General features: G+C 39.7%; 1 protein-coding gene across 3 annotated transcripts in view; it reads left to right on the top strand.

The window, feature by feature from the left end:
- The window catches only part of shisal1b (shisa like 1b), a 94,361-nt gene that overhangs the window by 61,055 nt on the left and 14,388 nt on the right, over positions 1-18,918 (top strand). For all 3 annotated transcript variants that reach the window (XM_026175355.1, XM_026175354.1, XM_026175353.1), the window contains one exon: positions 14,594-14,803. In XM_026175355.1, coding sequence (XP_026031140.1) covers positions 14,737-14,803 — 67 coding nt within the window. In that variant the 5' untranslated portion in view covers positions 14,594-14,736. The remainder of the gene's footprint in view (positions 1-14,593; positions 14,804-18,918) is intronic.

Below are 18,918 nucleotides of genomic sequence, written 5' to 3'. Positions count from 1 at the left end.
GCAACTGTAACAGCTTGTCATGAACTACGGGTCAAAAAAAGAAGCTGTCCTGCACAGTTAGGACAATGTTCATTATTTTGTACTTGCTATGTTTGATAAAACAACAGCAAAATTAAAAAAGAGTAAATGGGACTGATTGAAACTTACCTTAGTTAAGCTGTGGTCACAAAAGAAAAAAAATGAAAAGAAAAACTTTCACTGGTAGTTTCAGCTGTGAGTTAGATCAACCCTATCCCTCTTACTCTTTGAAGTAACTTCAATGTTTGCGTTAACACTGAGGTGAATTTCCGTTATACTTTTCTTGCTAAAGGGCAGCTACAAACCACATCACTGCCAATTTACAAACCACATTGTTGCCTGTTTGACATTTGTGGGAAGAACACTCTGCAGGTGGAAGTGGCCACATGAAGCGCACACACAGGCCACAAAAAATAAAATAAGAATGGGGAAAAAAAGGTTTATTTTCACACTGTATGTTTATGTAAAAAGTTACAGTTTTACTGTTAAGCAATGATGATTATAATCCCTGATTTAACTTGTTGAATACTTTGTCCAAACGCACCCAAGCATCACATTTTTATATTTTAGAAGCTGTCTTGATATTTTTGCCTCGACGGTTAAACGATTACCAAATTGTTAGTAGTAAATGTGAACACTGCTTGCGAGACGGTCTGTCTTTATTTCACTGAGAATTTAGTAGAGCCAATTTTAATGTTAGAGTGATGTGCACACAATCCTTTCATTAGAAGTCAAATTACATTCTGACTGTAGGCCAATCTTACCGCACTTTCAACCCAAAGGAACTTCTGACCACATCATTCAGGTACGCTCGAGCATGAAAATCCCTTTGGACATTTTCTTCTGGTTTTGATTGGCTACTATTTGAATCATTTCACTTCAGTGGTATTTAAAATTAAATACGGCTTTTAAAAAAACACCTAACCCAAAACACTGATCTACTTTTTACTTGCACGCTGAAAACAACAAAGACTTCGATCTGATGTTCCAAGTGGACTCGATGCCCTTATCCACTACACACCCTGCAAAAAAGAAAAAAAAATCACGAACATTTTCCAGCTGTGAGTATAACTGATTAATATTGCAAACAGCATGCAGCAGTAGCAGCCAAATAATTACACTGTCCAACCCAAAATAAACAGCAACACGTAGTCACTCTGTGAGCTCAGAAATGTCTTGTTTTCCAAACTGTGGTGCAGAAAACTGCATTTATTTGGTTAATCCGGTCTGTCATCGATAAATCTCTCTGCATGATTTACGCCGAGTTCCCCTGCCCCGTTTTGCCTCTGTGTATGTGTGCACAGTGTTTTTATGTATGTTTTATCTCCACATTCATTTGTTTTTGTGCGCTTGTTAGTAAGACAGTGTGTACCGTATGCATGTATACGTTTCTACAGCTGAGTGAGTAACAACATAACTGAGCCCTTGCATGTCCGACTTCCCCTCCATATCAGAATCCACTGATATGCAGGGGAGATAATAATCACCACTGAGATAATAAGCAGAGGCCTTTAGGGCAAAACATGGCCTGTGCTCATCAACTGTATGCATTCACTTTCCCTCTGTGTGGCCCCTGTTGTACTTCACTTCTGTAACAATGCCAAGGGCGGAAAGCCAGAAGTCTTATTATATTACTGCTAATATTAGTAGCTTGCTTGTAACTATCTGCATCCCGATCCCTTTATGTGGACATAAACATGCACTTTTTTACTCGTATGCATAGGTGCAACTGGCAAAATGGCCCATTAAACATTTATCATTATCTATAAGCACTAATATGAAGGGGTGAGTTTAGTTTTTTTCCTTCACATTTGTGCTTTGCTTTGAGGTCTGTTGCTCTGTATTGTTTTTTGTCTTTTCCTCCCTCAAGGGGGGTGGGGGCGTTTGGCATCAGGAAGGCATTTCCTCTTTTTTTTCAGCAGCTTCTGAAATTAGAGGCTGAAAGAATAATCGAATAAGAGACAAGCTGTTGAAATTCAGAAGCAGGTTCACCCAGTGGCTGTTTTGAATATTAATGCAGTGTTTGCTCTGTGTATGTGAGTGTATCTCCGGTCAACACAAAAGGGAAGAAAGAAATCACATTAATGCAGACTCCTTTGAGCATTAATCCAGCTGAAACAGTTAAATCATAGATGAGTGATACTTCACAGGAGAATAAAGGAATACTTGGGGAAATCAGAGGTTGGGAAAATATTAACTTGAGCAGAGTCATTATTCAAATTAGTATCTGTGCATGTTTATTCCTGTACATAAAGAATAGCCAGAATTTTTATATTGTAATATTGTCAGTCTGTGACACCTTAGTTGAGGGTTTGCAGTATAGATATTTATATATCCTTTGGCTTTTAAACTCATCATATAATATGATAACTAAAAAAAAAAATTGTGTCACCAGTCTGATGTCTGATCATCGATTAAACAATCGACATCACACCACCGAGTAAACATCTGTGTATTTTTTTTAATTAGCACTTGCATCCCTGCGGCCACAGTGACCTTTGAGCACATTCCCATGCGTTCATCTTTTAACATTTGCTCCAATTTTAAAGAAATTCCCTCAAGATTTTTAAGAGATATTAAATTCACAATAATGGGAAGATCTTTGGTATGAGTGGACAAAAGAAAAACAACCTCGGACCGCAGCTCTCATTCTCAGAGGTAATCTTAATATTGACTTATTGACATTCATGCATGACCTCATACTTCTCAGTAATTGGTGCAGCAGCATCTGACCTCTGACCTTGCTCTTGTGCTTTAACTAAAGCACATGGATGCTTCATCGACTTGAGTTTAACCTCCAGTTCAGCCTCTCCACCGCATCAACCGTGGATCAGTGTTATTACGTGACTAATAACAAGTGGAAACCTGTGGTGATCAACATCTTTCCACGTAAATCTGTGTTGTTATTTGATTACAATGTGTGATCCAGTGTATCATAAACCTGAGGGGAAGCTTAGTCAGTGAAATCAAACGTAATCTACTCAAAACCTAATCACCATCAGATCATTTAGAGATTTTGCGAACAAAACCATGTGTATTTACTTCCACTTGAGGTGCGATGATTTTAAATTACTGCACTCCAGCAACTTTCGGCGAGCACAGTAAATATAAGATAAGAGAGGCTCTGTGTCTTTACGCACTGTGCCTATGCTGTCATATAAAAGCACATGTTATTTCACAGTGTTGTAAATAAGCAGCAGAGAGAGGAAACTCTTAGAGAGTTCAGACAGAAAGAAAACAAAACGGAGCTGCATGGGAAAAAAAATCTTAGTAAATGTGTGACACGGGGAACCAAAACCCCGTTTGAGAGCAGCGAAGAAATTTGGTTTAGGAGCATATTAAAAATAACTTGCAAGTGCAAGTTGTTGTTGTCATGCACTCAGTTGTTTTTCCTTTGCAGACACACAGCTTTTTATTTCTACTGTGGTAGGAATCCTGCAGTTTTAATGACGGCACCAGGTTTGAGTCCTGGTACAAATCTACATTTTCCTCACCTCATAATAGGAATCACCCCAAATAATTGGGGAAATGGAGAGCAGTGAAGTCTCCTGCTCTTAACAGCCTCCATATGTAACCGTATGCCTGCCTGACCTCCCTTCCTCAGAGGTGTTACAGGAAGAGGGAGCAGCTGTGACAGACAGCTGCGATGCGATTGGAGTGAACAAAGGGTTAAACGCTCAATTCAGATGCTTACAGATGATAACAGAGCCAGAGGTGCAGAAGAGCCTCTGTCACTTTGGCTCAACCATGCAGGAAAGAGAAAAAGCTTTTATCACCAGATAAAATGAGCGTGTTGAAGTAATGGTATATAAATTCATCAGTGTCAACGAGAAGTGGCAGATAAGGAGACTGACAACAGCTGAGCACACAATTTCTGGATTATGCGCACTTTGATCTCACAAAACAGTAACCTTTCTCATTGACATTAGTTGAAGGATGAAATAATGTCAAAGTGCACATATATAAAGAGCTAAATTTAACCTCCAAGTTTAGATGTAATTTTTTTTATGTGTTTGTGTGTGTGGGGAGGATTGGTAAAGCATTACTTAAAGTAAATGTGGTTTTTTTGCAGGATTTCCTGTAACACGTGGACTTCTAAAGGTCTTTTCTACTCCAACTGAGCACTCAAAGTGTTTTTAAAAAAATATACAACATGTCTCATTCACCAAGTCACACAGACATTCATACTAACATTTTTTCTATACCTAAGCACTTTGTTTAACATTCATGTACATACTCACAGTCACTTGCATGCAATGGGGGCAACTCAGGGTTCACTGTCTTGCTAAAGAATGCTTTGACATGCAGACTTGAGTAGCCTGGGAAATCCTATCCTGACTGGTAGACCACAGCTACACACACCTTTTAATTTTTAAAAGGTACATGCAACAAAATCCTCAAACAATACCCCCATTATAAAAATGCCATTCCGTCAAATAGATCATCATTTTTATAAAGGCACTGGGACGGCCACACTAAAAAATGACAGACTGGGTCCTCGGCGAGAGTATTCATGTGCAAATCTTTACTGTAGGTCATCCTTACTCAATGCCTTCCTTTTGGTTTGCCTTTTAACTTGTGGCGGTCCATATTGTTAAAAAAGAGAATATAAGCGATGCCGCCTTTTGTTACTAAGCAGAAAATGCATGAATATGGATTAAGAGGTGTGTGTCTGCGGGAGATTGGGCTTTGTTTCTAAAGTCAGCTACCACTGAGCCAGGGGCTTTTAAGAAAATGTCACGCAACCAATGCGTGTGTAAACATTTGTCTGTGTTGTAGCATCAAACATGGTGCATATGTGCTCACCGTGCTGGCAGACATTACACGCTATATAAAGCCTAAGTATAATCCATGAGTCATTATGGCTCAAATGACTGTAATTTTTAATTCACCACGATATATAATGCTTCACTATAATCCTTCTCGCCAATAATGACGAATATATTTAAATAAGCTTGATCGCACCCGCCATATTATCAGTGAACAGCAGCAGGTAACTCTTCATTCTGATAATAAATCCATTCACAGTCTCAGGAAATCAGTTCAACAGAAGCGTTTTGCAGACGTGTCGGGGCTTTTAGCACAAACTTATAATATTAGAGCTTTGAGTTGAACTCAAATGGCATTTAGGGAGCACTTCAGGACATAGTAGGAAGTTATTATTCACAAAAATCTGCCAAACGTATGCAACCTGAGGTGAGTTCATTCTATGTGGGTCAAAAGCAGGACAGCCTCATTAATGAGGTGTAATATCACTACGATGGCCAGTCAACCAACACTTCCAATAACGATCGCTGGAACGGTTCACAAACCGTTTCTTGCGGTTTAAGATTTTTCTAACAGGCTATATAAACTGGCTGCCAAAACACCATTAGCATTTGGAAGGGAAGCAGTGGGGAGTATTATCCATTCTCATCTGAGGTATTCTTGGCCACACTATGTGAAGGTGTGCATGACCACTGCCCTCTGCGACCTCCAGGTGATTTACAGTGTATCTGTAATGGCTATTTTGGGGTGAAGTCGCATGGGCTTTGACCTCTTAAGACTTTTGCTTGTGGGGGTTATCTGAGGGTAAAACTACACAGCAAAATCTCCAGTGTTAAATTAACATTGGAGAGTGTCTATATGGGTCCACACCTCTGAGTGTTAAATACAACACTGTTGAGTGTTAAATTAACACTTTTGACAGTGTTATATGTTTAAAAGTAACTTAGTCAGTTTTGAAGATTAACAATGGCTAACGCTGAGCAGTGCTGATTTTCTAACACTGGAATATTTCTAACATTTTGAGTTATTTTCCAGTGTTAGAAAATCAGCACTGCTCAGTGTTAGCCATTGTTAATCTTCAAAACTGACTAAGTTACTTTTAAACATATAACACTGTCAAAAGTGTTAATTTAACACTCAACAGTGTTGTATTTAACACTCAGAGGTGTGGACCCATATAGACACTCTCCAGTGTTAATTTAACACTGGAGATTTTGCTGTGTACCCACTTCGTTAAGTTCAGTGTGCTACTTTTGGATCTGACGCGACTGTAAAAGTCACTGAGGATTAGTGATATTTTCAGGCAGTGTAGGTTTACACGGGCAACCAAAACTTGTAAAGTAGCTGGGTTTATTGAATGCCGTTGAGTCATTGAGTCCGTAATCTTCTGTTTAAAAATCACATGGACTACGAATGGTTCCAACAATGTGCACGGAAATATGTTAGTAAACATTAGCAAACCTTGAGTTTGTGTCTTTACCATTTATCACCATCACACATGGAACAAAAGTGCCAGCTTTAGGGCTAGTGTTGCCTCTTTGTCATTTTGGTCTGTGTAATTAATGCAGGCCAAAGGGACACAGCAAAGTGATATTTTTATATTTGTCATAACTTTCTGCTTCATTTTTTGAAATTCCCACTGGGATATTTGTCTGCAAGTAGGAGCTATTTTAAATCCAGGGTCAGGCGGATGATGATGGTGGGGAGCACTTCCAACGAAAAAAAAAAAAGGGAAAGAGCCCAGAGTGGGGTGTTTAAAACAAATCCAAACAAACAATGCTGGCTATTGTCTGGGAGATACTGCCGTGTCAGTCTGCATCAGAGACACCGAAAAATTCCCCAGGATATGTCTCCCAAATCCCAGAGCCAAACAAGTCCAGTTATTCTGCATGAGTCACAGTCTCGCTACCAAAGAAAACTGAATGCGAGTGCCAAAGCGCGGATGCGTTGACAGATGAGGACTTTGCTGCCTGCTGGCGGCTCTGAACTTTGATGGAACGGCAAGTGTTGGGAGCTGCTGCAGAACAATTCCTGGAAGGCGTTCTGTGGCCTTGAAAGTGATTTAAGGGTGACAGCTACTGTATCTCTGTGACATTTAGCAGTCAAACTCAAGAACACCCAGTCCTCTGAGTCGCTTGATGAAACCCAAATTCTCAAAGCTATAGCGGCAGCAAACTCAAATCAAAAAGAAAGTCTGAAACTGATCCCCGCTGTAGTTATTATTATTATTTCTTGTTGAAAAAAAAAGATGAAATATGTCAAACGTTAGAGAAGATATTAAACAAACAAAAGCGGCACGTTAAAAGCATAATAACTGATTGAAAAACTTTGTGAAAGACACCAAGCACTGCAGCTGCTTTTCTTATTATGCAATAAAGGTTTTATGAGTCGATGCTTAACCTTAAGCGTTCAGTCCCTTCCAAATGCAGCATCAAGTGAGCTGGATTCATTCATACTGCATCACATAGAAACAAGGTCTTTGTTGTGATCTGCGTTATGTTAGATGAGGTTCCAAGAATTCTCATCCCCCCTGCTGACTTCGAGACCTTGATTGTATAATGAATTCAACTTATTAGACTCCAGTAGCTGTCTCATTAGTTCCCTCTCCCTCTCTCCATGCATATATTTATTGCCCCGCCAAAATTATTTGTGAGAGAATCTCCCTGTTAAATTCCCATTTGGTGCAGAGGAGACCTTTTTTCCTGTGAGTTAGGGTTTCCCAGATTTCCCAAGTGCTTAAATGTACACTAATTAGCCTTTTCTGTGTTGTTTTTCTATTTTGTGTGACTAAAGCTTAAGAAAAAGTATCACATTCCTTTTCTCCAACCTCCAAAGTTGTGATATTAGTTGTTTATTCAACTTGAGATGTGGCTGGAGCAGTGTCGCGAGAAGCACTGAGCAGTGATCAGATGTGTTTGGAGCCACTGCTGGGGGAGGTTAATTTCCAGATGGATGCTGATATTGCCTTCCTCAGAAATACCAGCCAGAAGTCTTTCTATCTACAGTAGATTAGCTCAACAATATAATGCGGTGCTGCCGTTTCTGCCAGGCGCTATGAAACTTTAAAAGCAAGTTGAATTATAATTCTAGTTATACTGATGGGGGAGGGGGTGTTCAGACAAATACCTCTGTTATTTTCCAATCTTGCTTTGTAATTCAAATTGATGATAAATTAAGGGTGTGAGATAAAGTGAACATAGAAGGCAGAATGGTTTCCATCAACATGACAGCTCTCAGCAGGTAGATGCACTGTGTGCCTCCACAGACACTAGCTTGATTACAGTTGTTCTCTCATCTTCTGCTTGTGTTATGCTAACAAACCATTACCAAGTCAGAAACAGAAACAGACCACCCATGCAGCAAGCTAGGTGCACTTCACAATAGCCGAGGTTATTATGCTGCCGTATCGACCAAACTCTCCACAACAAGCCCTATGGCAACACTGCTGTTTTTCCTCCCTTAGCATATTTAAGGGTTTTAAGTATTCATTTCCTGTCCACCACATTGTGGGTGGTAATTACTACAGGCTACACTCTTCCTTATGTCCTCTGTGACGTTAAGGTCTCCCAGGCAACATCCAGGCTTTAGACGAAAACATGTTGCTGCCGCCTTTGGGCTTTATTTAGAATATTTGACCTGGAAAATTTATTCAGGTGACGGCTCATGTAAACCGAAGAAGAAACTCTGTTCATCAGTCAAATTCATATCTGCAGACCCGGAGCTCAAAATGACACAGCACAAATAAGCTCTTATTGCTCTGATCACTTTGTAATAAAAAGGCGTCAGATCAAAAAAAAGAAAAAGGCTCCTGAGAGAGGATTATGGGTAGTTGTGTGAAACGCACTTGATTGATGAATCAAAAACAACCTTGTTGCTAATGTGACGCTTGCTGTGTAACTGTAATTTTTTTTAATGTTTATTTCAACCTCTTGTGATTTATTGAAAGATATATTTAGGATCACAAACAGAAGATGATGGAGAAACTTGTCCTTTTATCTTGGTCGACTGGTTTACGTTACAAAATTAGAGCCACTGGGAGAAGCTGCTTTCATAACTGCTTTCAAGACCATAACACTAAATGTCATGCTTCACTTTAGGTATTTAGATCCATCGTTCAGTACTGTTAAAGATGCGAGCAGCAATCTGAAATGCTGTCTGCAGCATCTCCCCAAACATACACTAAAAACCTCTCTTTTCATTCCTGAGGTCTGTCCTGGGTAGATAACTCTATGCTGAAGCAGGAAAAGTTATGTTTTATAATAGGAGATTTATCAATATATACATTTTGATGGACGACTGGGCTTTTTAGCTGCAAGCTTTAACATATCAGGACATAATCCAAAAAATGACAACATCAGATGTTGTAAAAAACAGAAAAAGCACCTTTAGCAGCGTTAACTCGAGTTAATCATTTTGTGTATGACTTCGATAGTCTCTTTTTCTTTTGTTCCACTCTTCTGTACAATGTAGAGACAGGCCATTGAAAAATATCGGTGTAGTACTTTGACTCTTTTTTTAGCCATTTTGTTGTACATTTTTTGCTGTTCTTAGTGTCATCATACACTTTTTCCCAAGCTTTAACTATTAGACAGATGGTCTGCTATTTGACTCTAAAGCATCGTGCTTGATAGTTGGTATGAAGTGTTGTTGTGGATATGCTGTGTTATGCTTTCAGTAAACATGGTAAACATCAGTAAACATGAATTAAGGCCAGACTTCTCCACTTTGGTCTTGTTCCAGAAGTCTAGAGATTTGTTTAGATGCAACTATTTGCTCTATTCCACTTGTACCTACTCAACTCGGCTTAACTTTACTCAGTTTTTAGGGTTTTCTATTAGGTGGCAGTACCTTATATCAGGTACTTCCTTAGTGTCTGCATGGCCGGGGTTCCAAGTGAGCTGACCCAATCCAAAATTGTGACGTCAGCAGACTGCAAACCACCGATTGGACAGTCAATGGTGTCACTCGATGAGTTGTGAGAGCGTCTTCTTCACAAAAATCAAAACTGCTATTTTTGAAACTGGCTGCACAAAGATCAGCACCATGGTCCCCGAGTGTGACAAAAAGCAACGCCTGGACGTCCTCCATTGTTGTGTCGCATGCAAATGACATCACACGTTTGACGTTTACGTTTCATGACATGTCCTGTACTTCATCTGAGGTTATATTTATCTAATCTTATGTCCTTATACGTAAAACCTTAAAACTGAAAGAGGATGCAATTTCTTTCCTGCGGACTGATTTTACGAGCAAAGGCGGTTGAGGTTTATCTTTTTTATGCATTGTGAATTAAAAGTACTTTGTACTTCTTTTCTTTCTTTTTTTTAAACTTTAAAACTGCCCCTAAGTAAATAAATAAATATCCCAGACTACTGTTATCCTCTAAGGACAGTTTTTCTTTTATCATCAGCTGTGTCACATCTTGTACATGTTCACCAGTCATTGCTTTTAATGACTTAGACTGCCACTCCTTACTCACTGATGCTGCACACAGTTCAGTCCTCTGTGCCAATTGACAATCATTAGATCACAGCTCTAAATCTCCTGACATGGGCTCATGTCCTAATGGAGCACTGTCGGGCTTCTGAGTGAAGCTCTAATGCCATCAAACGTGAACGAAATCCAATTTATTATGATGATAGTCAAAGGGAGCATCAATTAGGTAGAGGGCTGCAACAGAATGTATTTGGACGCAAGCCCATCTGCAGACCCACAGTCACTTAGCTATTGCTCACTCTTCCCCTTGTGTGAAGTGGGAGTCTCATCTCTAAACTGTACTTCACTGCGGATGCTCATGTGTTTTAGGGTGATTGATAATGCACATTAACATGGATTAAGAGCAAGGAAAGTAAGAGAGAGTGCATTTACTCTTATAATGAGACACAGAGGGCGAATAAATATCCAACTACTATCACCCATGGAAGAAAAAGGTTATGTGAATACTCAGAAAGACAGACCTAAATGTTTAGTCTAAAAATAAAGTTAAGCTGTAGAGAGGAAGAAAGCGAGAGAGAGAGAGAGAGAGAGAATTGTAATGTCGAGATTTTGCCTTTACAAACTTGAAAGCTTCTCAGATAAGGGACACTGCAGGCCAAAATAAATAAATAATGACTTTTAGAAAGCATAATAACATGTCGCATACTTTAAAGTTAATGTTTGAACAAAAATAAGACTCGGACAAGGATGTTCTTGAGACAGGCCCCGCTTATCGCTGTGTGTAATCTTCAAATAGCCCAAAAATCTTCCACTGCGCTCTTCCTCATCAAACTTCTGACAGATTTGGGTCTCCTGCTGTGTTGTGATGAAAAGTGTGCTGCTAGCTTCGCAGTGGTTACTGCAGCAATTGGTCACTTAATATTTGCTTCTGTTCTCAGCGAGTAATGAGGAACACGCAGGCAGATAAATGAAATCTACATGCTTTTTCGTAGAAATACAGTGTTTCCCCTCAGAGCAGCTTTCACATTTACTCAGAGAGTGGGTGTTTCCATGGCCTTTATGTATATTTTAGTTTGATTTGAGACACAGCAAGTATCTAGACCCTCCATCTGTGTCGTGTGTCTGTTCGGCTGAACAGTTTGTTCTATTTTAAGTCCCAGGGAGCTATGCACTGTGTGCTGTGCTGTGTGTGCCTGTATACATGCACTCCTGTGTATTTACAGTACATACTCTGCTTCACTACCATCAGACTCATTACACAAACCCTTGAACATTTACGTCTTCGCAAACAAGCCGTGCGCCGTGATGCTGTGAACCTTGCCCTTTTATAGCCTGCGTAGGGAGCAGGGTGACTCCATGTGACAATACAGGAAAACAAGTAATGTATATAAAAGACCACAGCAGTGAGTTGGTTGTGAGGAGTGGGTTTAGAAAGGATGGGAATCCCTCGTTATACTTTACATGCTGTCATCTGACAGTACACTAAAGCTTTCACCAGAAATAAAAAGACTGGAAAAAAATATATGAAATGCCACTCTAACAAGTCTCCCGGGACCCCCGTTGCCTGGCTTTCTGAAGAAGGAACAGCTTTTCAGATCAAAAAATGCTTTAAAAGACTTTGACAGAAAAAGCTTGCTGTGCTTCACTTGCAGCTCACAGTCTGTCCATGTGGTCCACAGTAACTTCATTGTATATTGGAAGGGTTATGCACAGCATTTATTCCTTGATCTGGGATTGAAACCATTTAACACATAGGAGACGGGGCGGCACCTGTGACAGAGAGTGGGATTCTCCACAGTGTTTGCACAGCTTTAATTTCTTCTAAAATATTTGTTTAGCCTCTGTAGCTCAGTTTGGGAGCCTGATATGTTTCTCAATAGCGCATGACCTCACACTCACATGCTTACATGCCATATTTATAGAAAGCAATAGGTTGTGTCTCCGCGAGATAAAGATAATTGTATGTCTTATTAAGGTTATGGTTTATCCAGCCTGGAATAGGAGCGTATGTCTTCTTAAGGATAGAGTCTACATTTGAGTCTAATCGTATTGCTGCTCCTCTTGAGTGTGTGTCCATGTATGCAATTCAAGACAGCAGGCATTTTCTCACCTCTAATCACGTGAGATTTTTATCACTTGAGGAAAAAAATTCTCTTTTTGTGCCATTAGCAGAACTCGTGTGACCTGCTGGGGAAAAACATCTTTTCCTCTCTTATTAACGTTGGATGCTTGTTAACTGGTGTAGGCTATCATCCTGCTGCCAGTACTGGCGTTGCCTCCCATTTTTAAGTCTGTTAAGGTCAACAGCAATTTGGATAAAGGCTAGGTATTTTAATCTGACGAATCTCTCTGCCCTCAGGTTACTTTGAGGTTTTGGTTTTTCATGAATGGCTTTGGATAAAATCTTAAGCTCTGGACCTGTGAAAGGCCTCTAATATCTGAGGCCTGCATTTTCTGCTTTTACAGCTCCGTAAAACTGACAAACTGACCTGACAGCTTTGCTGCTTTCTGCATCAATTGCCCGAGTGTGCAAAAAGGTGTTAAAGGTGTAAAAATTGCCAAATGCTATTTACTCCACAGCCAGCCCGTTTCATCCTCACTCTGTGATCCATTGTGTACCAGCTGCAAAACAGGCCGTGCCATAGTAAGCAATCAACTTACAGCACATTTTCAAAATTGACGTATCTCTACATAATTTTCTCAGTGAGTTTTTGGTTTAAAAATAAGGGAGCTGAAAGATTTGTGCAAAATATTCCACAGCACATGTTGACGTCTTTATTTGACTACCAAAGCTGAAAAATATTCTGTTTACTTGAAAAATTACAACATAATAACATAATAACATTTAATTAATTGATGCTATTCAACTTTCAAAGACCAGAATGGAAATCTGGAACGAATGTTGAGCATTAGTCTGCACAAACATTACCTCACTGTGAACCCACTCATCGGCAGATGCGGCTACTCGTGTAAACTCTTGACCAAAAAACAGAAACATAGCTTGTTTCTGACCTCTAGCACTTTTTAAATCTGACCTGGTGAACGTTGTCTGCATATTTCTGATAAATAATTTTTGGCTCGTAGGCAGTGCCCCACCACTAGCACCATTTCTCTTCTGACTGTGTGCTCATGTGAAAGAAACTAAACTTTCCAGTCGCCCTCCAAATGGAGCTGTATCTGCGCCATACTTCGGAGTGTTACCAAAACAGCTCGAGAAAAAAGTCAGAGGTTGGTGATGCAACATTAGACTGGCTTTGATCCACCAATAAACTGAATTCTTTTTATGACAGGAACACTGATGGGCCTTCTACACCCTTGTTGTTGCTCTCTTTCCTTAGTTTCTCCTTCTCTGTCAGCCTCTGTCAGGTCCTCAATAATTTAGGAGCCGAGCTTGTAATATTTTCCAACTAGCTCGTGCAGAAGAAGACTCTTAAGTTTCTCGGCACATACACGCAGCTAAAGCAATCTATGATCCTGGTACATGTTTGAATGAAGTTTACATTCAGAAAAATGGGATCTTATAGGTTCGGGGAGCAAATAATGGGTGTTTTTATGCGAAATTTGCAAATGGCTCGTATATAAATGATCAGCAACATCAACTTAAACGAATGCACAGAGAGATACTATTTCTGTGCACATAATGAGGCTATTAAAGCAATAAATAAAAAAAAAAAAAACAGAAACAAGTGTGCCTAAGCGAAATGTACTGCCACCCCATTAATCTTACTTATCATCAGTAGAGGGATGACTACAGCGAAGCTTCGAATGGTGATAATGTGCAAGAGGAATTCACGAACCCCCACAATGCATCACTTACAAGCAAAGTGCTCCACAGCAGCTCTGCAATCACAAAACTTTACACTGTGCTGAAAGAGCAGATTCTGTGCAATTCATTAAATATTTGCTCTACTTAGAGCACCGTACTTTTAATGCATGATATGTGCAGTTTTTCCTTACTGCAACGCATAGCTTATAGAGTTGCATAACTAAGACATCTAGTTTAAGATGTTCTTTTAATCTCTCAAAAAAAAAGTCAGTTTTATTAGAATCAACTAAAAAAATGACAACAATTTCAGCTCAGGGAAGTATACATATTCATGATTATCGCTATAATTTACCATGACTTATAGACAAGAAAAAGCAAGCATGGAACAACTTTTGGCCCCAGTGTTGTCAGAGTGCCCGTTTCAATTAAACCGAATGCCCAAGCGGTCCTGTTATGTAAGCCTTAGGACAGATTTCGGGAAAGGCATCATGGACGCTCACTGCCAGACAAGCTGTCCACACAGTTGGATGGAACTTCCAGAAATCCAAATCAAATATCTTAATCTTTTCTCTCTCTCCCCCCCCCTGCTTGTCTTGTTCCCATTAGGAGCCCTGAGTCTAAGAAGCAGCCATGTGAGAGAAGCTGTCAGCGAGCAGAGGATGCCCACATCCAGCTAAAGCAGCCCTTCCCTCCCCCTCTCTCTCCCCACCCTCCTGCTCCCTCCCTTCTTCCCACATGAGGACAAGAAGATGACTATCTCCAGCCGGCAGTCCTTCAATGTCCTGACGGTCATCTTCCTCCTACTGTCCACTGCAGGTCTGTGAATTTTAGTCCTAGCCTGTTTTTGAGTCTGTTTATCTGTTCCTCTGCAGACACTCAAATCAGAGTTTCAGGTAGTGCTGCTGACATTACACATGCCCTCAGTTTCTACAAACTTTGGATTTCCCCCAAAATATAGGTGTCAGTCCTTTGCATGAGAAGCCACTGCAGTGTTATAAACTGAATTCAGGGAACAGAAAGACTGATGTTGCCATGTGATGGCCAGAAGTCGAGTCAGACACATTTAACATTTGGGTGCTTTCAAACATTTACTGCCAAGAACTTACTTTTATTTGGCAGGAAACGCACTGAACCTTAGGGTGCTCTCTAAATGAGGCCAAGCAGCGTAAACTGTAAAAGAGAGCATATTATAACCCCAGAAGCTACAAAGCAAAGAACCCAGCCAACACATATCTCTTAGATATAAAACACACATTATGCAGAAGAAAAAAAAATATGCCGACTCAAGTTTGAAAATGACAAAACAGGGAGGAGGAGGAGGATGAATAGCGAGAGCGAGAAATCAGCGCTATGGCTGGCAGGGCCAAGCAGCAGGTTGAAAACCCATAACAACCAAAAGAGTCAACAGTGAGTTATTTATGTTATTGCCCTCCTCACTCAACATCCATCTTTAGTTTGAAAATGGCCATCCTCGTGTTCCCAGAAAAATGCATCAAACCCAAGGACCGATGATTACAACTACAAAGCAAATTGTGTACAGCACAGCTTTGAATGCTGAATGAGTGCCAGAAATGACAAATAAAACCCAAATGTTACTGACTTAGGTAGTAATGTACAAGGAAATACAACACTAAACAATCTCTGCAATGATTTATGATTTGTTTTGTGTTACACAAGGTTATGCAATTATGCTACATATCTATGTAAGTGATCACTGTAAGTGAATAGAATAGAATAGAATAGAATAGGCTTCAGCTTTATTGTCATTGCACATGTCACAGGTACAAGGCAACGAAATGCAGTTTGCATCCATCCAGAAGTGCTTTAGCCTGATATAGATATATTACAAATAATATAGATATGTAAGTATATTACAGAAATGGGTCTATTATGGTATGTTATAATGTACACGGTATGAAGGTATGTTATAACTATAAGTATGCACAGGCTGTAGTGAGTACAAGCTATGAACAGGATATAAATATGAAAAACTATACAGAATATGAAATAAAAAAATACAGAAATATGAGATATGCAGTTATACAGAAATGTGAACTATGCAGGTTATAAACAGTTGTAGAATTAAAAATTATCTTATTGTACAGAATGATTATTTACACAGAATTATACAGTAGTGCAGTTAAGATAAGTGAGATATGTGGATAATTTCTACAGAGGCTATATAAAGTGCTAGTGGTTGTGAGTGGTGGTTCAGTCCATGTTATTATTGTGTGTATGAGGGTACAGTTGTCCATTGTGTGTGTGTGTGTGTAGGTGGTTGTGGGTGTTTGTATGTCCAGTCCATGTGTTTAATGTGAGTCAGATGTCAGGAGGCAGAGTTCGGGAGTCTGACAGCTGTGGGGAAGAAGCTGTTCCAGTACCTGGTGGTCTTAGTCCGGAGGCTCCTGTAGCGCCTCCCAGAGGGCAGGAGGGTGAAGAGTCCATGTGATGGGTGACTGGGGTCTTTGATGATTTTCCCAGCCCTTTTCAGACACCGCTTCCTGTAGATGTCTTTTATGGCAGGAAGTGGTGCTCCAGCGATGCGCTGGGCAGTTTTCACAACCCTCTGCAACGCCTTCCGGCCCGAGGCAGAGCAGTTCTCGTACCAGACTGTTATACAGTTGGTCAGGATGCTCTCGATGGTGCAGTGATGTTGGAGTTAACACTAAAGACTAGACAACAGAATAACTTTAAATTGTAAACTGAAAATGTAATTGTGTCTCAGTATATTTACCATCATGAAAATATTGATAATAACTCATTATCATCAAATTATCCTGATAATCAAAGTGCAACTATTTTATTTTAAAAAAAAAAGGCAGATTGATATTAAGCTTAAAATTATTTTTTATTTTTTTATTTTTCATCAAAGCTGTTTTTCATGCTTGACTAAGAAGAGGTAGAAAAGCCTATCGTGGATTTGGTTTAACACTGCTGACACAGAGACGGACAGACTGTGAGTGAATAGCAGACAAACTAACCAAAGGCAAAGATAATAGCACCAAGAAGGTGCACACAGTGTATTGTACTTAGCTAAAGAAAAAGGATGCGCACATTACATTTACAGCTTACCAAAGATCTGAGTGAATGGGTTACTCGTGAGCAAAAATCATTTTGTCTTCTTTGTCGAGGATCACCGAATGAAACCTTTATGTTTCAGAACAAAGACAAACTGCAGATGCGAGCGCAGTTATGGATAAAAAAAAGTGATGGGTGAGCACTGACTGATGTTTTGATGTTGTGTGTTTGCACTGCTGAGAGAGAGAGAGAGCCACAGCCGTTTTCAGACCACAGGCAGTAAACAAACTGTAGTTCAGGAGCCAAGCTGTTAACTGTATCCTAAACTTCAAGAGGTGTTAATGAAATTAAGCAGGTGGGTGTGTTTACAACGGTATCGCTTCCAGAAGCAGCTGTTGTTCATTTGAGAAGCCAGAGACTGCCGATGAACTTGTCTGTTTCCAGTTGTGCATCATTAGAGAATTTTATACTCCACTTACAGTGTGAAGGGCCTCTGTTTCTTTATTACCAGGTTACTAACCCTCAGCCGCTGACCCTCTTCTTTTAAAGGGCATAAAAACATGAGCATACTGCAGAACTTTTTCATGGATTAACCGACTTGTATTGTCAACGCAAGGGTCAAATGAAGAGCTTCCTTTCACTGCTGAAGAAGCCATCCTTGACTTTTAATTCTACCGTGCCCTTCAGTAGTGTTTCATTTTACAGCCTCTCCTGCTGAAATTAGCATCGCTGAAGCGAAGATGGCCAGCAAGCTCATTATAACCTGAAAGAGGTCTCTTTCAAATGCTGATCTGTCTTGGCCTGAGATGAGTGAAAGACTTCTATCACACTGCCTGCACAAGTGGACCTTGAACTAAATCACAGCCGAAACACTTTAACTGACAACACAGTCATATTTTTTGGGCTCATAAAAGGAAGCACATATGAGAAGGATAAATAAGCTACAATAAAAACATCAAACTAAGCTCAGTGCACTTCACATGGAGTGACATCATTTCAATTTGTGATTCAGCTGAGAATTATCAATCAAAGCCAAACAAGAATACACGGTGCCAGAGTGATTCTGCAAGCAAGTACAGAAATGCTGATATGAATTAAATCACAGTAAAACGCAGTTTTACATCAATGAAGCCTAAAAATCTGACAGCACTGGCAGCTTATTGATGAAAAAGAAAACATAAGAGAAGGATCAATCAGGTACACGTCCCACGGAGCGGCATCTTTCAAGAAGTGAAAACAGAATTACAGGACCTGCAAATGCCACATATAGAGCTATTAACAAGATTAAAATCTCATTGGTTCACCTGCAGATAAGTAACAAAAACACTGCTATGCTTACATACAAGCTGTTGTACCTATTTTGTGGAGGATGCTCACATGAAACAAACACCAAAATCAAAGATAATAAAGTGAGTGTATGTACAAGTAATCCTTTAAACATTTGGTTTCTTAGCAGTCAGAGGAAGCGTCTTACACTTTAGTGTGGCTGTAACTAATAATGGTTTTAGAATTGCTTGTTTCAGAGGATGAACTAAGGTGCTGCTGAGTCTCAGTAGATCCATAAGAATTATTTTAGACTTTGAATCATATGCAGTTACTTCAGCAGAGTCCCAGAATAAAATTGTGGAGCTGGAAATGAACAATAGATTTCCTGTTAGATACATAAAACATTGTCACATAATCCCTCTATCGGAGACTGCAAAGAAATATAAAAGTGAACTGCACGATGATGCATGCTTCAGTGCATTCTGTATATTTGTCACTATTCTGGCTTCCAGTGCTTATAGGCATTTTGAGAACTTTATGTATAGTTTTGGACAGGTCATAGGCTGTTTTAAATGGCTGTGAAACAATGAATATGTCAAACAGGCATGATTATCAGCTTTATAAATAGATAGGTTATTTATTATTAT

Source organism: Astatotilapia calliptera, chromosome 7 (assembly GCF_900246225.1).
Source record: "Astatotilapia calliptera chromosome 7, fAstCal1.2, whole genome shotgun sequence".
In the NCBI taxonomy this organism is placed as follows: domain Eukaryota; kingdom Metazoa; phylum Chordata; class Actinopteri; order Cichliformes; family Cichlidae; genus Astatotilapia; species Astatotilapia calliptera.
The sequence above is the reverse complement of the archived record's forward strand: the minus strand, read 5'-3'. Positions and strand labels throughout refer to the sequence as shown.